Source organism: Lethenteron reissneri, chromosome 40 (genome assembly GCF_015708825.2).
Source record: "Lethenteron reissneri isolate LAM-NWPU_2019-01 chromosome 40, ASM1570882v1, whole genome shotgun sequence".
NCBI classification, from domain to species: domain Eukaryota; kingdom Metazoa; phylum Chordata; class Hyperoartia; order Petromyzontiformes; family Petromyzontidae; genus Lethenteron; species Lethenteron reissneri.
Genome location: NC_083818.1, coordinates 980,493 through 1,004,354, shown reverse-complemented (window position 1 = coordinate 1,004,354; position 23,862 = coordinate 980,493). Strand labels below are relative to the sequence as shown.

General features: G+C 57.7%; 1 protein-coding gene across 7 annotated transcripts in view; it reads right to left on the bottom strand.

Annotated features, from left to right (window-relative positions):
• LOC133352519 (uncharacterized) overlaps positions 1–23,617 on the bottom strand; it is a 29,603-nt gene extending 5,986 nt beyond the window's left edge. Inside the window, exons 1-7 of one of the 7 annotated variants that reach the window (XM_061568222.1) lie at positions 23,405–23,617; positions 21,003–22,421; positions 12,533–12,718; positions 6,047–6,804; positions 5,332–5,377; positions 4,219–4,544; positions 2,109–2,204 (exon numbers count right to left, since the gene is read on the bottom strand). In XM_061568222.1, coding sequence (XP_061424206.1) covers positions 2,109–2,204; positions 4,219–4,544; positions 5,332–5,377; positions 6,047–6,804; positions 12,533–12,718; positions 21,003–22,014 — 2,424 coding nt within the window. In that variant the 5' untranslated portion in view covers positions 22,015–22,421; positions 23,405–23,617. Of the gene's footprint in view, positions 1–2,108; positions 2,205–4,218; positions 4,545–5,331; positions 5,378–6,046; positions 6,805–12,532; positions 12,719–21,002; positions 22,422–23,054; positions 23,074–23,115; positions 23,378–23,404 lie in introns of those variants that run through there. The other 6 variants (XM_061568228.1, XM_061568223.1, XM_061568226.1 and 3 more) reach the window with 6 other exon arrangements.
• Between the last annotated feature and the right edge of the window lie 245 nt (positions 23,618–23,862).

The window sequence follows — 23,862 nt, the reverse complement described above, 5'->3', positions numbered from 1 at the left end:
AAGAGCAGGCGAGGTGGTGAGTGTGTGTGCGCACGTGTGTGTGTTGAACTTCTTTCGCACCGTACGTAGCCAACCGTGCTGTAATCGGAGGTGCGGGGGAAGGACACTAAACACAAAAATTCATAAGACTTTCAAACACCAAATAGGAACCTTTTGCAAGGAATCATGTCTGTATTAACCACACACAGTACTTGTGAACATGCAAACAAACATGCTCTGATAATTATACACGCATTGTCTTTGAAACTGATTGGCCGACACCAGATAGGGCCTTCTTTAAGGCCCAGTCTCACCACGAGCTATAAATGCTCTGCTACGTACATCGCCTTGGCGTGGTATTGGCCACCCACCCCCTCGTGTGCCGTGCCGGCCTTCATCGGTGCACGCTAACATCACTTGTTCCCGAGTCTGTTAAGGCTATATGGGTGATCTTTGCTAATGCATGTGTGCGTGTATTTAAGTGTTCGAGTAGCGCACGACACGGATACTTCACATACGCGCGCATGCTTATGAGCATGTGCAGCACATGCTGACTGCAAGACACTGGGGGGCAGCACAAGACCTCGCGTAGAAAGCGTTCGCTCAAAGCACACAAGAAGGCGTTCCCTGACCATGCAGTCCCATCCCTCACCACCGCACTCTCGCCCGCTCATATAGCTTGGCGATGGTTCATATAAACCCCCGCTGAGGTACCAAATACACAACCAACATCGGTCCGGGCCTCCCATGAATCGTGCTACTTGTCTGCGCCCACCACCACTCCGAATCCCTCCCGCCTCTCCCCACCCAATGTGAAGACAAACGCCGCCCCCCTCCTCCACGCAACAACGTCGAGGCCCCGACGTCGCCTCTTCCTCCCGATCCTCATCTCTCCAGACCACTCTGCTCCCCCGTTCCTCCTCATATAATTCCCATACCTCGACCCTCCTCGCGCAACTGTAGTGACTGGGAATGTCACTGTGTGGTGCCGGCCTGCGAGGCCACGGCGGGATGTATACTGCTGTGTGTACACCACAGACACGGGGTGTAGTACCAGCCCTAGTGGGGGCTTGGGTGAGCGCTGGTTCAGTGTGGTGGCACCACGCACAGCGTGCGGTGCGGGCGCCCGTTGAGAGAGCATCAGCCAGCTGGGGTTACGTTGGGGGCACGATACTCTGGCCGACCTGGGGACATGTTACCGGATGATACTGGAGGGGGGCCACCGGTGGAGGGGACCAATGGGTGGTCACATGGTCCGAGAAGAACTCTCGAGAGCTTTCGGGCAAGGGGGCGAGAGAGATCGAGGTGGGCGGGGCGAGAGGCGGAGCCAGCCCCAGCCCGGCCCCATATAAGGGGGGGGGGCCCTGTGAGGGGCTCGGGGTTCTTACTGTTGGAGAGGCAGGAGATCTACGTCAAGCTTGAAGAAGCCTCCAGCCACGCGGTCCGGGACCCAGCTTGTGGTCCGGACTGGGATGGTGGAACCGTGTCTAGTTCCGCCATAGCGTGCTAAGTTGGGTGGTCACCACCACAAGAGTACGTTGTGTCAATAGCCTGGAGTATGTTGTGGTAATAGCCTGGAGTATGTTGTGTTAATAGCCTTGAGTATGTTGTGTCAATAGCCTGGAGTATGTTGTGGTAATAGCCTGGAGTATGTTGTGTTAATAGCCTTGAGTATGTTGTGTCAATAGCCTGGAGTATGTTGTGTTAATAGCCTGGAGTATGTTGTGTTAATAGCCTGGAGTATGTTGTGTTAATAGCCTTGAGTATGTTGTGTCAATAGCCTGGAGTATGTTGTGTTAATAGCCTGGAGTATGTTGTGTTAATAGCCTTGAGTATGTTGTGTCAATAGCCTGGAGTGTGTTGTGTTAATAGCCTGGAGTATGTTGTGCTAAGAGTTTAATAAAAGTGTTGCTCCCAAGACAACGTCTGCGACTCAGTCATGCCTCGCAGCTGAAAGGGCCTGGGTTCGATTGCTGACTCAAGGGCCGCGTTTCTCCATGTGGAGTTAGTACGCTATCCCCCTGTTCAGCAACGGCTTTCCCCTCCAGGTTCTCCCTAGCGGGTTTCCTCCAACAGCCCAATGCAAAAAAAACCTCCGATACCTCCCCACCCACCCCCCTTTTCATCACCTGATGCCGTTTCTCTTCGGCCTTGCCGGGGGGCGAGGAGGCCACGGGAGGCCACGCGGTCTCTTCGGCGCCGCCGGGGTCCGACTTTGGCCACTTCTGTCGCAAAGGGGGGCGGAGGGGGGTGGGGATGGGGTGGGGGGGATCACTCATGGGGCAAGCGCTGCCGCCCCCACACCGCCGAGCACCAAAGCGGCCAGCCCTGGCGCGTTCACAGTCGAAGCAGTTTAACGACAGATCGTTACGTGCCGTACGCGGCTCATGATCGGCTCACTGTGGGGGACCAATTTACGTGGCCGAGTGGGTGAAGGCGACGGGGGGGGGGTGGGGTAGGGAGGGGGAAGAGGGGTAGACTGAACTGGCAGACAGATACACAGAGATACACAGACACACAGAGAGATACACACACAGAGATACACAGACGCACAAATAGATACACAGACACACACAGAGATACACAGACACACACAGAGATACACAGACACAGATACCGTATTTTCCCGCATATAACCCGCGGGGTATACCACTTTTACAAACAAAACAAGACCCTGCGGGGTATATGGAGGTGTGGGCTATCCCAAAAATATTTTGCACGTGTGACATGTCATAACTCGTTAAGTTTTTTCATGGTAGGACTATCCACTATGCAACACTTACCTTTGACTAAAGCACTGCTGAATAAACCACTCACACTAAAATTGCACATGTTATCACGTTTTAAATGTTTCGAATTGTTTGTACAATGAAACGACAATGTTTGAAGTGGGCGCACTTTGTTTACCGTAATACTTTCAGTGGCTGTAGGGGGATGCGAAAGTTTCAGCAGAGGCTATGGATTGCACAATGGGAAGGGCCTTAACAAGCGTCTACCAGTCGCGGAATCATAATTGCCGAGTCCCTTAGGCCGCTGCTATTGGCTGAGCACTATACAGTCGCGACCATGAGCTTTGTTTCAAACTTCCAATGGCTTTCTTGCCAGGAGGCAATGGCGTTGCCGGAGTGCCGCTATTGTCTGCGCAGTGCGCAATCTACCAGTGCTGAAACTGTACAGGGGTAGCTACCGGTCCAGTAGCGGCACTACGGTAACGCCACTGCCTCCCGGCAACAGAGCCATTGGAAGTTTGAAACAAAACTGTACTTATCTACCAGTTATGTGTTACTTATTTATTGGATATTTACTTTTGTTACTTATTTACTGTTTTAAGTTCACTGTTTTCCGGTTAGTTTGTTTTCTTTGTGCACGTTATGATTTTAATGTTAACAATTGATAGTGGAATGTATTACAAATGTAAACTTTGTATTAATATGATGGAATTAAGCTGCGGTAACGACATTAAAGATATGAATGCATGCGGGGTATATGGAGGTGCGGGCTATCTGAAATTTGTTTACACAAAACGCAATTTTTGCGGGGTATATGCGTCTGCGGGTTACATGCGTATGCGGGCTATATGCGGGAAAATACGGTACACACACAGATAAATACACGGAAGCACACAGAGATACACAGACACACAGAGGCAGAGAGATACACAGACACAACACCAACTGCCATTTGCCACGAAGTGCCGGTGACGTCACCATGGCCCTCGTGCCAGACTATGTGCAAGGACCGCTGCCAGGAGGGCACGGGACACACCCAGGTGCCATGGGTTGACTGATTGAAACCATTGGCCGATGCACCACCTGTGCCCCCTACTGTGGCAGCTTGCTGTGTTTTAATCTCCTGGCACTCCGCTCGTTGTTGTGAGCGTCGCTCCTCCGCCCTCCGTTTTTGCTGGAGGGCATCTGCCTCTACCTGCCCAGTAACCTCCTCCACAGTGATACCAGCTATTTGCAAGTCAACCGAGCTCCATATCCTCTCGTACCACATCATTCCATCTGACACAGTCATACACACAAACACACAGATACACAGACACACAGAGAGATAAACAGACAACCGCAGAGAGATACACAGACACACAAAGAGAGATACACACACACGGAGATACAGACACACAGATAAATACACAGACTACACCGAGACATCTACGCAGACACAAATATGGGCCAACACGCAGAGAGACACACACAAGGACATGTGGACGACCGGCCCCCGTGAAAGCCTCACCTCTTCTTCCCTCACGGCAGGCTCCTCGCCGCCAGGGGTCCTCACTCTGGGGCGTCTGGGCCTCTGCCCGCTTGACCGTTTGCTTCCCGCGGCGGCTGCCGATTCCGCCGCCTTCTTCCGCGAAGTCGTCCTCTTCCTGCATCCCGCGTCCGCCGCAGCCGCGTGCGCTTCCACCGCCGCCGAAGCCGCCGAAAAAGCCGCCAAGGCCACGTCCGTGTCGACCGTGGCCCCGCACCCTTTGACGAACGCAAAGGCGGCTGCCCCGTCCGCGTCCGGCGTAGCTGCGGCGACGTTCATCGTGGCGCCATCGTTTTCATCGCTCAGATCTAGTAGGCGACGCGCGGGGCAGGCAGAGGCGGCGGGGGTCAGCGGCGGTTGGGGGGGTGAGGGATAGGCTGGGGGTGAGGCTAGGGGGATGGTTCACGTTTCAAGATTATTTTGTTTAAACGGGGATCTCGAGAGAGCAGAATGTGGCTTCTCGTTTGCGAGTGCGAGTGACCTGGGTCAACAAAATTGACGACAGCAGAATGAGAAAGATAAAGTGCAGGAATGAAGCAAAATAGAAACCGGCACAAAAACAACCGCGTCACGTGAGAACATCGAGAATATTGCACAAACGTCAAAGTAATAAATTCCCTGCAGTGCAAGTGGGCTCCTGCTATCGATTATCCGCAGACAGACCATTACAATTACAAATTTAAGTTATGGCAAACATCAAACAGATATATGATGACCATCGCACCGATATATAAACAGACAAAGAGAGGTGTCCAATACGATTGCAAGTGAAGTTATCAGAAAGAATGGACATCAAACTGTGACTTGCATCGGATTTAAACAGGAGGGGTTTGGTCGAGGTGTAGATTCAGAGCTAGCGTTTATTGTTATGTTAGCTGCAAGCTTTGGTTTAGGCTAGCGCTAGGCCAGTGGCATGCATGGCTAGGGTTGAGGTTATGCTTAAGGTGAGGGTTATAATCAGTGCCAGAGTTATCGTCCGTGCGAGTGTCAGTAATTTAGAGTCAGTGTGTTGGTGTCAGTCCTAGTGATAGAGGAAGAGTTCGTGTCAGTGCGAGTGTGAGGTTAGGCTCAGAGCTAGGGTTGTGTTGCTGGTACCTTGAGGATTCTGCAAGATGACATTTGGAGCTGCGGGTCCAGGCAGCTTCAGGAAAACAAGACAACAACACCAATGTACGCGCACACACACAAAGATCCCCCATATCGCCTTTAACAGTCTGTTGGGGTTGGTGCTGTTAGTGAGCATCCATTAAGGCAAACACGCACATGATGGGTAACGTGACCTTGGATCACGTCTGGCCACCTTTGTCTCACTAGACATTCATAAACGGCACCAGGTACTCATGTCTCAGTCAACTTAGGAGAGGTCCAGGACAGGTTCACACCCACTTGCCACCGATATTGTCCACAGCAGGGAATCAAACCCCGGTGACTGGCATTGTGTGTAGTTCTGCACGTGATTAAATACTTAATTTTCTCACCATTATTCTCTGGCAAAGGCTACAGCATTTTTCTTAAACTCAACTGGGACACGCCCTTCATCAGCCCCGCCCACTAAACCAAGTAGCCCCGCCCACTGTCCAAGTAGCTCCACCCACTGTCCAAGTAGCTCCACCCACTGTCCAAGTAGCTCCACCCACTGTCCAAGTAGCTCCACCCACTGTCCAAGTAGCTCCACCCACTGTCCAAGTAGCTCCGCCCACTGTCCAAGTAGCTCCGCCCTTTGTCAAAGTGGCTCCGCCCACTATTACTTATGGCCAGGTAGTCTATTGTTTTGCATAGCAAGTTGTGTTAAAAAAATAAAAACACTCACGGCAAGCGAAACCTCATCGCGGCACACACGCTTCACCAACTGGGCTTCGCCAGCAATTTCCTCGCACGCCCGTGGGACCTCCCGTGATTCCCCGGAAACCGCTACTTTCCAGGCCATCCGTGTGGTCTTAGCAGGGGGCACCTCGAGTTCATCCACGGGCGCTGGCGCTTTCCTGGCTGGCCGCGGGGTCTCGGCAGGCAGCGGCGATTCTTCCCTTGGGTCCTCGGATTCTGGCACTTGCTTGGCTGCAGGTGGTGCCACCTTGGCCGGGCAGGCCTCCTTTGGTTCCGCCAACACGGACACTTTCCTGGACGCCCTTGGGGTCTTCCGTAGGTCCTCTGCCGACTCCACCGGCATCGGCACTTTTCTGGCCACCTGTGGGGTCTCGGGCGAGTCGTCCGTGGACTTTGCCGTCGCTGGAACTTTCCTGGACACCCTTTGGAGCTTCGATCGGTCCTCTTTCGGCTCTGCCAGCACGGGCATATTCCTGGACGCCTGTAAGGTCCTGGCTGGGGGGGGGTCCCCCTTCGATTCTGCCGGTGCGGGCACGTTATTGGCCGGCCATAGGTCCTCAGCAGCCGTGGAGTCCTTGTAGGGCACCGGGATAGTCCTCGGACGTTTCTGCGGACGCCCGTGCCGAGGTGCCGGAACTCCGCGCGCTCGAGGCGGAGCCGAGCTACTCCTCGTGCCGTTACCGTCGTCGTCGTCGGTGGTGTCGTTGAATTCGCTAGGGGTAGCCCCACCTCTGTCGGCCCCAACTGTGGAGTCAGAAGAGCAGAATTCCGAACGAATTGGCGCTCGTGACAAATTAAACCGTGCCAACAGAGTTACCGCGTTGTATACGTACGTCTCGACTCATTCGTCGTGCGTGACATCGGTCAGCATGCCGTGAGGACGCGTCTCTGCCGCTTCATTGCGTCCGACGTCAGCGGCTCGGCTTCTGCAGTGGAAAAGCAACCTGGCGCCTGCCGAGCCGTGTCAGGTTGACTCGGCACGGCCCTGGCACGTCTCAGTTGCTTCCAGTGGCAAACGTGTACGAGTACTAAAGAGGAGCATTGTGGGTATAGGAAGTGCAGGCAGGGCACCGTGGGCACAGGGAGTGTGGGTGGGGCACTGTGGGTGTAGGAGTGTGGGTGGGGCACTGTGGGTGTAGGAGTGTGGGTGGAGCACTGTGGGTGTAGGAGTGTGGGTGGGGCACTGTGGGTGTAGGAGTGTGGGTGGGGCACTGTGGGTGTTGGATGTGTGGGTGGGGCACTGTGGGTGTAGGAGTGTGGGTGGGGCACTGTGGGTGTAGGAGTGTGGGTGGGGCACTGTGGGTGTTGGATGTGTGGGTGGGGCACTGTGGGTGTGGGATGTGTGGGTGGGGCACTGTGGGTGTAGGAGTGTGGGTGGGGCGCTGTGGGTGTAGGGAGTGTGGGTGGGGCACTGTGGGTGTGGGATGTGTGGGTGGGGCACTGTGGGTGTAGGAGTGTGGGTGGGGCGCTGTGGGTGTAGGAGTGTGGGTGGGGTACTGTGGGTGTGGGATGTGTGGGTGGGGCACTGTGGGTGTAGGAGTGTGGGTGGGGCGCTGTGGGTGTAGGAGTGTGGGTGGGGCGCTGTGGGTGTGGGATGTGTGGGTGGGGCACTGTGGGTGTGGAATGTGTGGGTGGGGCACTGTGGGTGTAGGGAGTGTGGGTGGGGCACTGTGGGTGTAGGAGTGTGGGTGGGGCACTGTGGGTGTAGGAGTGTGGGTGGGGCACTGTGGGTGTAGGGAGTGTGGGTGGGGCACTGTGGGTGTAGGAGTGTGGGTGGGGCACTGTGGGTGTAGGAGTGTGGGTGGGGCACTGTGGGTGTGGGATGTGTGGGTGGGGCACTGTGGGTGTGGGAGTGTGGGTGGGGCACTGTGGGTGTAGGGAGTGTGGGTGGGGCACTGTGGGTGTAGGAGTGTGGGTGGGGCACTGTGAGTGTAGGAGTGTGGGTGGGGCACTGTGGGTGTGGGATGTGTGGGTGGGGCACTGTGGGTGTAGGAGTGTGGGTGGGGCACTGTGGGTGTAGGGAGTGTGGGTGGGGCACTGTGGGTGTAGGATGTGTGGGTGGGGCACTGTGGGTGTAGGAGTGTGGGTGGGGCACTGTGGGTGTAGGAGTGTGGGTGGGGCACTGTGGGTGTAGGAGTGTGGGTGGGGCACTGTGGGTGTAGGAGTGTGGGTGGGGCACTGTGGGTGTAGGAGTGTGGGTGGGGCACTGTGGGTGTAGGGAGTGTGGGTGGGGCACTGTGGGTGTGGGAGTGTGGGTGGGGCACTGTGGGTGTAGGAGTGTGGGTGGGGCACTGTGGGTGTAGGAGTGTGGGTGGGGCACTGTGGGTGTAGGAGTGTGGGTGGGGCACTGTGGGTGTAGGAGTGTGGGTGGGGCACTGTGGGTGTAGGAGTGTGGGTGGGGCACTGTGGGTGTGGGATGTGTGGGTGGGGCACTGTGGGTGTAGGAGTGTGGGTGGGGCACTGTGGGTGTGGGATGTGTGGGTGGGGCACTGTGGGTGTAGGAGTGTGGGTGGGCACTGTGGGTGTGGGATGTGTGGGTGGGGCACTGTGGGTGTGGGATGTGTGGGTGGGGCACTGTGGGTGTAGGAGTGTGGGTGGGGCACTGTGGGTGTAGGAGTGTGGGTGGGGCACTGTGGGTGTAGGAGTGTGGGTGGGGCACTGTGGGTGTAGGGAGTGTGGGTGGGGCACTGTGGGTGTGGGAGTGTGGGTGGGGCACTGTAGGTGTGTGGGTGGGGCACTGTGGGTGTAGGAGTGTGGGTGGGGCACTGTGGGTATAGGAGCGTGGGTGGGGCACTGTGGGTGTAGGAGTGTGGGTGGGGCACTGTGGGTGTAGGAGTGTGGGTGGGGCACTGTGGGTGTAGGGAGTGTGGGTGGGGCATTGTGGGTGTGGGAGTGTGGGTGGGGCACTGTAGGTGTGTGGGTGGGGCACTGTGGGTGTAGGAGTGTGGGTGGGGCACTGTGGGTGTAGGAGTGTGGGTGGGGCACTGTGGGTGTAGGGAGTGTGGGTGGGGCACTGTGGGTGTACGATGTGTGGGTGGGGCACTGTAGGTGTGTGGGTGGGGCACTGTGGGTGTAGGAGTGTGGGTGGGGCACTGTGGGTGTAGGAGTGTGGGTGGGGCACTGTGGGTGTGGGATGTGTGGGTGGGGCACTGTGGGTGTAGGAGTGTGGGTGGGGCACTGTGGGTGTAGGAGTGTGGGTGGGGCACTGTGGGTGTAGGAGTGTGGGTGGGGCACTGTAGGTGTAGGAGTGTGGGTGGGGCACTGTGGGCGTGGGAGTGTGGGTGGGGCACTGTGGGTGTAGGAGTGTGGGTGGGGCACTGTGGGTGTAGGAGTGTAGGTGGGGCACTGTGGGTGTAGGAGTGTGGGTGGGGCACTGTGGGTGTAGAAGTGTGGGTGGGGCACTGTAGGTGTAGGAGTGTGGGTGGGGCACTGTGGGTGTGGGAGTGTGGGTGGGGCACTGTGGGTGTAGGAGTGTGGGTGGGGCACTGTGGGTGTAGGAGTGTAGGTGGGGCACTGTGGGTGTAGGAGTGTGGGTGGGGCACTGTGGGTGTGGGATGTGTGGGTGGGGCACTGTGGGTGTAGGAGTGTGGGTGGGGCACTGTGGGTGTAGGAGTGTGGGTGGGGCACTGTGGGTGTAGGAGTGTGGGTGGGGCACTGTGGGTGTAGGAGTGTAGGTGGGGCACTGTGGGTGTAGGGAGTGTGGGTGGGGCACTGTGGGTGTGGGAGTGTGGGTGGGGCACTGTGGGTGTAGGAGTGTGGGTGGGGCACTGTGGGAGTAGGAGTGTGGGTGGGGCACTGTGGGTGTGGGATGTGTGGGTGGGGCACTGTGGGTGTAGGAGTGTGGGTGGGGCACTGTGGGTGTAGGAGTGTGGGTGGGGCACTGTGGGTGTAGGAGTGTGGGTGGGGCACTGTAGGTGTAGGAGTGTGGGTGGGGCACTGTGGGTGTAGGAGTGTAGGTGGGGCACTGTGGGTGTAGGAGTGTGGGTGGGGCACTGTGGGTGTAGGAGTGTGGGTGGGGCACTGTGGGTGTAGGAGTGTGGGTGGGGCACTGTGGGTGTAGGAGTGTGGGTGGGTCACTGTGGGTGTAGGAGTGTAGGTGGGGCGCTGTGGGTGTAGGAGTATGGGTGGGGCACTGTGGGTGTAGGAGTGTGGGTGGGGCACTGTGGGTGTAGGAGTGTGGGTGGGGCACTGTGGGTGTAGGAGTGTGGGTGGGTCACTGTGGGTGCAGGAGTGTAGGTGGGGCGCTGTGGGTGCAGGAGTGTGGGTGGGGCACTGTGGGTGTAGGAGTATGGGTGGGGCACTGTGGGTGTAGGAGTGTGGGTGGGGCACTGTGGGTGTAGGAGTGTGGGTGGGGCACTGTGGGTGTGGGAGTGTGGGTGGGGCACTGTGGGTGTAGGAGTGTGGGTGGGGCACTGTGGGTGTGGGAGTGTGGGTGGGGCACTGTGGGTGTAGGAGTGTGGGTGGGGCACTGTGGGTGTAGGGAGTGTCGGTGGGGCACTGTAGGTGTAGGAGTGTGGGTGGGGCACTGTGGGTGTAGGAGTGTAGGTGGGGCACTGTGGGTGTAGGAGTGTGGGTGGGGCACTGTGGGTGTAGGAGTGTGGGTGGGGCACTGTGGGTGTAGGAGTGTGGGTGGGGCACTGTGGGTGTAGGAGTGTAGGTGGGGCACTGTGGGTGTAGGAGTGTGGGTGGGGCACTGTGGGTGTAGGAGTGTGGGTGGGGCACTGTGGGTGTAGGAGTGTGGGTGGGGCACTGTGGGTGTAGGAGTGTGGGTGGGGCACTGTGGGTGTGGGATTTGTGGGTGGGGCACTGTGGGTGTGGGATGTGTGGGTGGGGCACTGTGGGTGTAGGAGTGTAGGTGGGGCGCTGTGGGTGTAGGAGTGTGGGTGGGGCACTGTGGGTGTAGGGAGTGTGGGTGGGGCACTGTGGGTGTAGGATGTGTGGGTGGGGCACTGTGGGTGTAGGAGTGTGGGTGGGGCACTGTGGGTGTAGGAGTGTGGGTGGGGCACTGTGGGTGTAGGAGTGTGGGTGGGGCACTGTGGGTGTAGGGAGTGTGGGTGGGGCACTGTGGGTGTGGGAGTGTGGGTGGGGCACTGTGGGTGTAGGAGTGTGGGTGGGGCACTGTGGGTGTAGGAGTGTGGGTGGGGCACTGTGGGTGTGGAATGTGTGGGTGGGGCACTGTGGGTGTAGGAGTGTGGGTGGGGCACTGTGGGTGTAGGAGTGTGGGTGGGGCACTGTGGGTGTAGGAGTGTGGGTGGGGCACTGTAGGTGTAGTAGTGTGGGTGGGGCACTGTGGGTGTAGGAGTGTAGGTGGGGCACTGTGGGTGTAGGAGTGTGGGTGGGGCACTGTGGGTGTAGGAGTGTGGGTGGGGCACTGTGGGTGTAGGATGTGTGGGTGGGGCACTGTGGGTGTAGGGAGTGTGGGTGCGGCACTGTGGGTGTAGGAGTGTGGGTGGGGCACTGTGGGTGTAGGGAGTGTGGGTGCGGCACTGTGGGTGTAGGGTGTGTGGGTGGGGCACTGTGGGTGTAGGAGTGTGGGTGCGGCACTGTGGGTGTGGGAGTGTGGGTGGGGCACTGTAGGTGTGTGGGTGGGGCACTGTGGGTGTAGGGAGTGTCGGTGCGGCACTGTGGGTGTAGGGTGTGTGGGTGGGGCACTGTGGGTGTAGGAGTGTGGGTGGGGCACTGTGGGTGTGGGAGTGTGGGTGGGGCACTGTGGGTGTAGGGAGTGTGGGTGGGGCACTGTAGGTGTGTGGGTGGGGCACTGTGGGTGTAGGAGTGTGGGTGGGGCACTGTAGGAGTGTGGGTGGGGCACTGTGGGTGTAGGATGTGTGGGTGGGGCACTGTAGGTGTGTGGGTGGGGCACTGTGGGTGTAGGAGTGTGGGTGGGGCACTGTGGGTGTGGGAGTGTGGGTGGGGCACTGTGGGTGTAGGAGTGTGGGTGGGGCACTGTGGGTGTAGGAGTATGGGTGGGGCACTGTGGGTGTAGGAGTGTGGGTGGGGCACTGTGGGTGTAGGGAGTGTGGGTGGGGCACTGTGGGTGTAGGAGTGTGGGTGGGGCACTGTGGGTGTAGGAGTGTGGGTGGGGCACTGTGGGTGTAGGAGTGTGGGTGGGGCACTGTAGGTGTGTGGGTGGGGCACTGTGGGTGTGGGAGTGAGGGTGGGGCACTGTAGGTGTAGGATGTGTGGGTGGGGCACTGTGGGTAGAGGATGTGTAAGTGGGGCACTGTGGGTGTGGGAGTGAGGGTGGGGCACTGTAGGTGTAGGATGTGTGGGTGGGGCACTGTGGGTGTAGGATGTGTGGGTGGGGCACTGTGGGTAGAGGATGTGTGGGTGGGGCACCGTGTCACGGCCCTGGTACAGCTCGGTTGTTTCCACTGGCAAAGACATAAGAATGCCAAAGAGGAGGAGCACTGTGGGTCAGGAAGTGCGGGCAGGGGAGGGACTGTGGGCACATGGAGTGCGAGGAGGGCGGCACCGTTCACGGGCTCCATGAAGGCGGCGATGGCTCCGGTCATGCGGAGCACCTGCGCGGCGTGCAAGGTCAAGCGGTCGCGGGCAGCGTGCGCGTCGAGCCGACCCCAGTAGGCAAAGTCCAGGAGCCGGGACACGGCCAGAGGGCCCAGCGTGGGGGGCAGCTCGCACAGCCAGTGCCCGGGCACAGCTGCACACAAAAGACAGAGGCAAAGATCCCACCCCCCGTATAGGCTTATCAGATTGTTGGAGGCCGAGCCGACCTAGGGGAGGCCCAGGACCGGTTGAGCTAATCGTCACTGGTGTTGGTTGTGAACGGGAATCGAACCCGGGTGGCCGCACACACAACGCATGCACACACACGGGTCGCCGGGTTTGTAACGCAACATGCAAACCGCTACACTCCCGCTTCCCACGGACGCACGCACAGGCGCATTCGAAGGTATGAACAAGTAAACCCGTAAAAACAAAGTTTTTCACTCTAAATCCTTTATATGCATGGCGGCTAGAGTTCTCTCGTCCTCTGGCTTGAGATGGCTGCAATCTATGGGTCAGATGATTGTCTGCCAGTATTAAGCAATTGGTAATTAAATATTTAATTAGTTTTCCCTAAACAGTGTAAAATTTTGGAAAAAAAAATTGACGAAAATTAATTGTCACACACAACGAGTCTGCGTGGAAAATGTCAGCTCGATTGGATGACGGGAAGTGGGTTAAAAAACGAGCGAAAGATTTGCACGGTCCTAAGCAAGTGTAGTAAGTATATATGGAGGCTTGACGACAGGATCGGAGGCACACTTATTTATTACACCAACACAGTTATTACAGGTCACTTGGCTACAGGGATTCTCGACAGCTAACCCCTCTAACCTATACCAATTCCTCCACTACGGGACTAGGGGAGGCTATCTGTCCCAGCTTGGTTAAGCTGGGATCCCGGCTCCCTGAGTCACCAGACCAGCTTCGTCTGGGCTCTCGGGGCCACGCCACCGGCTTGCCCTGGTCGGCCCTTATAAGGACAGCGAGCCAGGGGAGCTCTGGGGCCTACACTAGCTGGTCTTCCGTCTTCTCTGGTTAAAGCTGAGTCCCCACCTCGAGCCCTCGAGCTCATCACCTTTTATAGGACTCGCCCCCGAGGGGGGGCCCGTGGGGGATACACATGCGGACGTCGGTGCTAGCGCCACCCTTGTGTACGGCCGTAACCCCGCCCCTTGTGTTTGTTGGCCATCCGTGGCCATGCATAATCACACCTCAACATTCGTAGCCATGCGCAATTACACCTCTACATCACCCCCCCCTGTACAGCTCGCAGCCGTCCCTGGCTGCAAAAAAATCAGAATAAAGGTGCATCCCTCACGAAAACCCCGTGTGTGTGCCTCGCGTAATTTTTAACAAGAACAAGAGAACCTTAACAAGAACAACAACAAGAAGAGAGAAAGAGAGAGAGAAAAAAAATAACCCGACGCACCCCCCCCGAATAAATACCCCAAAACCAACATATATACACACACTCCGGACGCCACCCCTCCCATTGTCCGCAAGGCCCCCCAACGGCCGACCTCACAATAGTCTGCGCGTTTTGGCGCGCGTTCTCGCGGCGGGCCCGTCACAAGGGCCCGTCCTGGCACGCTCAGTGACGGTTGTTGACGGTCCGGGTGCAAGAGAGTCAGGCGTCGCTGCCGAGTGACCCCCGACCCCTCCGGGAGGGGTTGGTGGGTGTGGACCCGTCACTCCTGTTGCGCCTGGGGACGGAACAGTTGATGTCGGGTTAGGCGAGTTAAGCGACGTCGGGGAGTCGGCGGAACCCTCACACGTTTGGCCATGCGTGTGTGTGTGTGAACCACGGGGCGGCGCGATGAATGGTTTCAACCTTGAGGGGTGCACATACCACCGGCGCCTCCCCCATTTGACGCGAACACATTGCGGCCGCAAGACCTGTACGACCTCCACTGGCCCCCGCCACGGCCGTACCAATTTTGACGAGGTTTCCAGCGGCACCTGGGGACAGTGCAACCACGCCCTGTCCCCTGGTTTCCATTTGACCACCTGCACCCGCCCCAACCGAAGCCTCTCGTTCGCCTTCTGGCGGAGTTCAGAATTTTGCACGGCCGCTTCCCGCGCCTCAGACAATTGAGCGATGTTAAATTTAACGTGTTCGGACAAATTAGACTTCGCCTGGAGCGCCGAGAGCTTCAGCTGGGTCGCCACAGGGGGGTTAACTTCGCGCCCATACATTAAAAAGAAAGGGGAAAATCCGGTGGCCGCATGGGGAGCCATTCTGTAGGCCTGCAACACACCGGCTATGCGGAGGTCCCAATCCGTCTGGGATACCGACACCTGCTGGGACAGCATGGACGTGATGGTCCGATGCAGCCGTTCCACCATCCCGTCAGTTTGTGGGTGATACGGAGAGGTCCGAACCTTCTCCGTACCCAAGAGGTCGCAACACCTCACGTAGGAGTTTACCAGAAAAATTCCTACCCTGGTCAGTAAGCAGCCGTTCCGGAGCACCCTTGTCGAGGACATAGCCCTGGACAAAGGCCTCCGCGATGGCTGCTGCCGACTGGTTCGCCAGGGGCCAGGCCATAGGCCATCTCGTGAAGTATTCAACCCCCGTTAGTAAATACCTATTGCCCCTGGGTGTAGCGGGAAATGGGCCAAGTATGTCCAGAGCGACGAGCTCGTTAACCCGGGAAACTTTTATGGACTGCAGCGGAGGGTTGGACCCCCTAGCAGGTGGCTTCCTCTGCGCGCATTGCGTGCATGACCCCAGGAGATCCCCCAAGTCCTTTTCCATGCCCGGCCAGAAAAAAATCTAGCTGGAGCGTGGCAAAGGTCTTGTGAACCCCCAAGTGCAGAAGCCACTCATGAACAGCCCATACCACCTTACCCCTTAAAGCAGCAGGCACCACGAGCCGCTGGCGCCGGGTTTTACCATCCCAGTGCATTAAAAGTCCCTGGAACAACCCCCACGAGTCAACGTTTTCCACCCCCTGGCCAACCCCCCCGGCGCGACGGCGCAGAGCGAGGAGGGAGGTGTCCTCCATTTGGAGGCGACCCCATTCCGCGACCGACAACCCCAGCAACGAATCCCTCCCTTCTTGCTCGATAGGACCCGAAACCGAAGGCGCATCGGCAGCGGCCACGAGGACCGAATCGGTGGTGACGTTCGGAGACCTACAACGCCCCGAACCCAAGAGGCACGCGCACTCCGAAGTGGGTGGCAATCGCGACATGGCGTCAGCGTTCGTGTGGCGAAGACCCTTACGATATGTGGTGACAAAGTCATAGTCTTGGAGAATCTCCAACCATCGAGACAACTGGCCCGATGGTTGTTGAACCCGCAGGGCGTATTGTAGGGCCGCATGATCTGTACGGACGGTGAACCGCCGACCGTACAGATACGGGCGGTACTGCTGAATGAAATAAACAATCGCCAATAATTCCCGACGGGTAACGCAGTACCGCTGTTCGGCTGGAGACAGTACCCGACTACCGTAAGCCACCACATGCTCTACGCCCCCAATGAGCTGGGACAGCACGCCCCCGATGCCCGTGTTATGCAATGGTTTCGCAATCGTAGCGAAGTCAGCCACAAATCGCCGATAATACGACGCGAACCCAATGAAACTCCTGACCTCTCCCACAGAGGTGGGAGTCGGCCAGGAGCTGACGCATTCCGTTTTGGCGGGATCAGTGGATATCCCCGAGCGCCCAACAATGTGACCCAAATATCGCACCGATTCGCGGAGTAAATGGCACTTCTGTGGTTTAAATTTCAAATTGGCAGCCCGCATTTTGAGAAAAACAGCACGCAACCTCTGGAGGTGTTCCTCGAAGGATTTGCTAAAGACGATGATATCGTCTAAGTAAATCAAACACGAATCCCATTGCAAACCTGCCAAGACCAATTCCATTAACCGCTGAAAAGTTGCCGGCGCAGAATGTAAACCCATCGGCAAGCGGTTAAATTGGAAGAGACCTTGCGGTGTACGAAAAGCAGTCTTAGGTTTTGATTCGTCATCCAGAGGAAGCTGCCAGAATCCTGATAGCAATCGAGGGTGGAAAAGAATCGCGCACCGCGCAGGGCGTCGAGCGACTCATCCATCCGAGGAAGCTGGGTACGCATCTGCCACAGAGATTTTGTTGATGACGCCGAAGTCGACACAAAATCTCAGTGAGCCTTCATGTTTTTTCACCAAAACGATCGGCGCGCCCCACGGGCTGTTGAAGGGGAAATGATATCGGCGGCTAGCATGTCATCAACAGCCGATTTGACATGATCCTTTTTCGGCGGGACTCAACCGAAAGGGATTTGGCGGATTGGCGCGCTGTCACCCGTGTCAATATGGTGTCGCAGCCATTTAGTACAACCAATATCAAATTGTGTGACTAAAAACGTCAGCAAATTCGCTCAGGAGAACTCGCAGCTGCGCGCGCTGCGAGTCGGACAGGTCCACTGAACCCGCGCAAAGCGCATCCAGCCATCCGTCATCACAGTCCGAATGCGGTCGCGACGGAGGATCGGTGGATACCTGACCCACGAGTGGTTCCTCATAGGGTACCGGCGTTGCGTGTGCAAGCACGGTCCCTTGAGGAACCACGGCCGTTCGCGATCCCACATTAAGGACTGCAATGAAGGGGTCCCCATCCCCTCTCACCATGGTCTGAGCCGCGAGCAAATCGGGTCCATTTACCCCGGCCCGAGATGGTCCCAACAAGACCCCCCGATCCGCAACCCCTTCATTAAACGGCCGACGCAACCTAAGAGGGACGAGCATCTGAGCCCCCGGAGGTACGCGCACAGTTTTTGTCACGAGCGCCTGCACGGTGGCAAACGCCCGGCGCTCCGTGGTGGGGGAAGACAAAAATGTAACGCGTCGGCCCGATGGGAGCTCAATGCACCCCTGGTCAATCAGGATGCGGATGGGCATTTTGGCCAAGAAATCCGTCCCCAACAGGCACGGAACCACGAGTGAGGAGGAAACCAAAACATGCCCGGATAATTTAATGTCTCCAATGCAGATAGTGGCGCGGATTTGCCCAATAATGCCCAGCGAGCCCCCGTTAGCAGCATAGCATGGCACGTCAACAGGGAGCAAGGGACGACTTTGAACGGGAAGGATGTTATAAATCAAATCAGATATAATGGTCGCCGATGCCCCTGTGTCAATTAAAATCCGCACCTCTACCCCATCAATATGACCGACCACAACCGATGATCCCGCCGACGCAGCAACGACACGATGGGCGAGCTCCGACCACTGACCCGGTTGGAGCGCTCGCCGCATTATAGAACAATCGCGCGCGACGGACGGGGAATTTGGAGCCCTGTTTGGTTGAGCGCGTGAGTGTGTGTCGGATGTGTGCGTGGGCCAAACGTGTGAGGTGCCGCGACTCGCCGTATTTCTCTGCTGGAGCTTGGGAGGAGACGGCGTGGCGTCCTGACGAGGTGTCGCCCCGCGCTGACGGGGAGCCCGGCATCCTGACGCAACGTGGCCTTGCAGGCCACAGTTGTAGCAGCGTGTGAGCGCCCCCGATGTCCTGGGCTGCTCCTGGCGGCTCGGTCCATTCCGAGCCTGTGGTGCCGCCGCTCTCCATTCCCCTCGCCGCTCCACCCCGCAGACCTCCTCCGATGGGAGGGCGGTAGCCGCCATGGCATGGCTGGCCGCCCCCTTTGCCGCCTTTCGACGCAGGGACCGCAAGCCCCCATGGATGTGGCGCGCGACCAGCAGGGACGACATCTCCGCGTCGTCCTGAGCCAGGACGTTGACGTCCAGCTCGTCAGCGAGTAGCAGCAGCTTCTCGGCCACCATGGCATCCACTCCTTCCTCGTCCATCCTTGGGAAAGCAGCCTTCGCCAGAGCCAGGAGGGCCGTCCGGAAGGCCAGGGGTGACTCGTTGGCGCCCCGACTCCGATCGTGGAACAGCTGCCTGCAGTCCGAAGGCGGCCCATAGACGGCTGACAGCAGCTGCAACGCCAGGTGTAGAGTGGCGCGCTTTTCCCTCGGCGCCGAGGTGAGGGTAGCCAGGGCGTCGTTGTCCAGCATCGCTGGCAGCGCGCGTAGGGCCTCGGCGTCCGACCAGTTCGCCATCTCGATGAGCGATGAACCGCCTCTTGAAGCCGCCCCAGTCTCCGTCAGCGCCGACAAATTCTTTAAGAGGCGGCAGACGCTGTTGTAAGGCGGCGTCCGTGGCCGCAGAACGCTCTCCGTCGCTCCCCGCCGATGATACAGTGTGGGCGGGCCGTGCACATGGCATCGCCGGTCGCTCCGATGTTGACGCGCCGGCCGGCGTTGATGATGTCACGGCTTGTGCTTGGCGCTCAGCAGACACGTGACGCGGGCCGGCCCCGCCCTCCGCTCGTACTGTAGATATGGCGGGAAATTTGACCGCGAGCCGCGTCGGGGTGGCGGGAAACGTCGCCCCGCGCCGGCTGCCGTCGTCGACCCGCGCTGCTCCTCCAGCCCCCAGCCGCGTGATCTCCTCCAACGCGGCGGCCGCGGCGTAGAGCAGGTCCGCCAGGCGGGAGTGGGCCAGCCGGAGTCCTTCGGCCGACGCATCCCCCTCCTCCTGTCGTAGCGGCGCGGGCGTACTCGGCCCCGGCTGCTCCGAATCGACCCCGGCCATCTCTGGTGGTGATTCGGCCGCGGCGTCTTCCATCTCCGACTCCCTGGTACGTGTCGTCCCTCGTGTGTCCATCGTTGGACGTTTACTTCTGACCCCAGATGTAGTAAGTATATATGGAGGCTTGACGACAGGATCGGAGGCACACTTATTTATTACACCAACACAGTTATTACAGGTCACTTGGCTACAGGGATTCTCGACAGCTAACCCCTCTAACCTATACCAATTCCTCCACTACGGGACTAGGGGAGGCTATCTGTCCCAGCTTGGTTAAGCTGGGATCCCGGCTCCCTGAGTCACCAGACCAGCTTCGTCTGGGCTCTCGGGGCCACGCCACCGGCTTGCCCTGGTCGGCCCTTATAAGGACAGCGAGCCAGGGGAGCTCTGGGGCCTACACTAGCTGGTCTTCCGTCTTCTCTGGTTAAAGCTGAGTCCCCACCTCGAGCCCTCGAGCTCATCACCTTTTATAGGACTCGCCCCCGAGGGGGGGCCCGTGGGGGATACACATGCGGACGTCGGTGCTAGCGCCACCCTTGTGTACGGCCGTAACCCCGCCCCTTGTGTTTGTTGGCCATCCGTGGCCATGCATAATCACACCTCAACATTCGTAGCCATGCGCAATTACACCTCTACACAAGCAAGCGAACTTAATATAAAGGATTAAAAAATATATTCGCCTGTGGAGGACGCGGGGATCGATCCCGCGACCTTTGGCATGGGAAGCGAGGGCGCTACTAACTAGGCTACTCCACCATGGCCTGTGGAGGGGTTACGCTCTGGGCTCTTGCACTGTGATGTTCAGCCAAAGCCATGAATGCGTTATATTTGAATATATGTAAAATAAATGTTTTTTGCCTAAAAAGTGTAAAATTTTGGGAATTTTTTTTCACGAATAATAATTGTCTGGCACAACGAGTCTGTGTGGAAAATGTCAGCTCGATTGGATCACGGGAAGTGGGTTAAAAAACGACCGAAAGATTTGCACGGTCCTAAGCAAGCAAGCAAGCACGCAAACTTAATATAAAGGATTTAAAAAGACATTAAAGATCCTCCTTAACAGACTGTTATGGCAAGTACTGTTAGCGAGCACCTGTGAAGGCCGGTTACAGCACACGAGGGGGTGGGTGGCCAGCACCACGCCCAGTGGCGATGTTGTTTACACACCGCATCCGGTACTCATTTGAGGAAGAGTCGTCCTAGGGGTGGCCCAGCACCGATTCAAATATTCGTCACTCGGGTTCGTAGCGTAATGTCTAACCGTTGTGCCACCACTCCTCCAGCCGTGGACACACATAGAGGCATGCATGCACAGGGGAGGCAAAGTGAAAAAGAAACACATGGACAGGCACAAACACAACACGTGGGGTGAACACAAACGTGCAAGGAACACAGATTAACACAAGGCATGCCTCATCCATTACAAGCTCATGTTCATGACGCATGGCCATAATCGTGAAAAACATTTTTGCAATTAAAATTAATTATATTCTGTAAGCTCTTTTTTTCAGTGCGATTTGATCAATTGCAGTGTAAAGGGGCCAAATTAAAACTGGTGATTGTAATGTAATTGTAGTTTTCAGCTAACGATGCTGCATTAACTGTATTTAAAATTGAACAAGTCTGCCCAGTATTCACGTGCAATTATTTCACCAATTTTCTTTTTCTGCATATGACAAGAGCTGCGAGCCATTTGAAAGTTTTCCGCATTTGAACCCAGCTCAGCGCTTTGATTGACCTCCGAGCCACCGAGCCACAATCGCAAAAAGATTGACTTAACTTGACAGTCGTGTTTACTTGTGTATTGCTAGGGGCAGGCCAATGCGTTGTGACATGGCGAGGGAAACCTGGTCGGAGACGAGGAATCCACTGTCCCAGCGAGCTGGGATGAATCGTCGGCGTCTCATTCCTCGTGGCCATCTCCGCATCCCTTACAGGTTCCTCCTCTTCTGCCACAGCTGTCTCCGGGTTACTTCTCTCAGTTACTGCACTGCTGCTGTGCTCCTCAGCCGTCTGATAACAACTTAAAACTGTCTCTCCAATCACTATCTCCACAATCTTCAGGACCGCCTGCTCTTCCTTGAGAACGGCATCTCCCTCTTTCCACAGAACCTCCTCTCCTTCCTTCACATTCGTTTGCTCATCCCTCGTCATCGTCTCCCCTTCTTCCAGAGCTGTCGCCTCTTCCGTCGCGGCTGCGCCCCCACCGTCGTTTCCGATGGCTGCGCCAAGGCCGTCCTTCTCAGCCGACGTCTGGTCTCTCGCATCGGCTGCATCCGCCGCCTCCTCCTCCTCTGTCCTCACGGCCACATCAACGCCACTTCCTTCGCTCACCGCGTGGCCATTGCTCCCGGCCGAGGTCCCCTCGTTCCCGACCATCTCCCCGTCCTCCCACGCGCGTTCCCACCGGTCTGTCCCCACGTCGTTAGCATCGCCGCCGGCGCCGCCGCCGCCGCTATCCTGCACGTCCCCACACGTCTCGACGACGGCGTCTCGAAAGAGAGGGCTGCACGCGGCCAGCACGGCGCGATGGCACGGCATCAGAACCACGAGCTCCCCGGCACCACTTCCCGTTCCCTCCGCTCCCCCACCAGCTCCCTCACCAGCTCCCCCACCAGCTCCCCCACCAGCTCCCTCCGCTCCCCCGGCTCTCCCTCGGCCGAGCTCCCTCCCCACGCCCCTCCTCCGCCTGGTTGTGCCACATCCCGATGATGCTGCGGCAGCAGCAGCAGGAGGAGGAGCAGGAGGAGGGACGTGGACGATGAGCGCCAGGTCGCAGAGCGAGGAGCCCGAGAGGCGTTGGGCGCTCAGCGTCGTCATGATGGAGACGCAGTGGTCGGGGCACGGGCGAACCGTCATGGTGTCGGTGGAGGGGAGGAGGTGGTGAAAATGGTAGTGGTAGGGAGGAGGTGCGAATGGTGGGGGTAAGAGGACGATATAGAGGAGCTGGAGGAAGAGGTCAGCAGAAGAGGAAGGAGAGTAAACCGCGAGGCAGTGGAGATGCAGGATAATTGGATGAAAGATTGCGGTGGAGGAGAAAGCAGAGAGGGCTTAGAGATGGAGGATATGCGAGGGCAAGGCGGCCAGAAAGGAGAGATGTGGTGAAGGTCGAGAGGAGATGGGGAGCGTGGAGGAGATTGGGAGGGTGGAGGCGGGAGGGGGGGTGAGGCGACTGCGAACGAGGTGGACGAGGAGAGGCGATGATGACGTTAGCAGAACGGGCAGAGCCACGCCATTCGACTGGAAGACGAGTGGACTCCAATTACCTGCAAAATCAATTGTCACAGTGTCAGTGTCACAGTGCTGGTGTCACAATGTCGATGTCACAGTGCCGGTGTAACATCATCACAGTGCCGGTGTAACATCATCACAGCACGGGCACGCACACACTGCTCGTGCAACGTTGTCCCAGTGTCGAGTGCTGGTATCGCGGAACGATAAGGCGCGCCGCGAGCGTCAGACACCGCGCGTTGTGGGGGGGGGGGTGACAGCTCGCGGCGACCACATCCAGTGCTTGACCACCGCATTGCCACAGTGACACAGTGCCTCAGTGTCAGTGTCACAGTGACGCTGGTGTCAGTTTCAGTGACTCCGTGACAGACACGTCAACGCCATTCGCGTCAGATCCCGCCGTGAACGCTCGTGCCACGACGAACTGGCTGTTGACACTTCCACGTTCGCGTGACGAGTGCGCGTCCATCCGCATTGTGTATGTCACGTCCACGTGATGCATCGCGCAACAGGAGGACAAGTCTGGCTGCTGTCCCCCTGATGATGGCGCTTGTAATTACTGGCGAAACGTCGGGCTCAGATTGTAAATGTTGTGGCTTGGCTCTCCAACACACAACCGGTGTTGCTGTACCAGTCACGAATTGACACGTTCTGTTTACGTGACAAACCTTGCTAATTGCCCCATGGCGTCGGGTGGTGGCGGGTTTCACGACGCATGTATATATTTACGCGCTCAAACCCCGTAGATACACCTCTCACCGATGATACTGGTCGCGCGAGCCGCCGCCGCCACCACCACCACCCCCAATGCGGGTGCTCGACTCGCGTGAGGGCGGCGCGCGCTCTCACCTCGGCCACGAATCGGGCGACGCTTCCCCTTCACTCAATCACTTCGCGGCGCAACATCTCACCTCGCCGTCTAAACTACAACACTTATAAAACGTTGAGTTTATCATTTACAACGGGGGAGGGAGGGAGGGAGGGAGGGAGAGAGGGGGGTGGTGGGGGTTAAGTTCACCGCGGTCCCTGGAGCCTCCCGGCCGCCTCGGGTGCCGTTCCCTCGCTCAGCGCTCAGAGTTTAAGACGCTCGAGGTGAGAATTCAACTTGGACGTGAAGACGGAGCGGAGGGTTAAGAGAGTTTGTGTTAATCTGTTTTACACCGGAGGCACTCTGCTAGGAGGCGGGAGCCTGTGGCGCGAGGAGCCGCGAGGCCGCGGAGGAAGACTAGGCCGCATGTCCCAACAGAAAATCGTCCGGGCTGCGAAGAGGAAACGCAGCCCGGTTTTTTTAGTTCCGGTGGTGGGTGGAGCTGTGGCTGAGCTCCGGAAAAAAAAAAACCCACATAATTGCCAGCGAGCGGAGTCCAACGGGATTTAGCTGCAATACATTTCCACGTGACAAGCCACTTGGTTGAGCTATTATCTGTGGCCAGATTGCTTCTTAAAAATAAATTAATAGTTCAGTGGGCTTCAGCT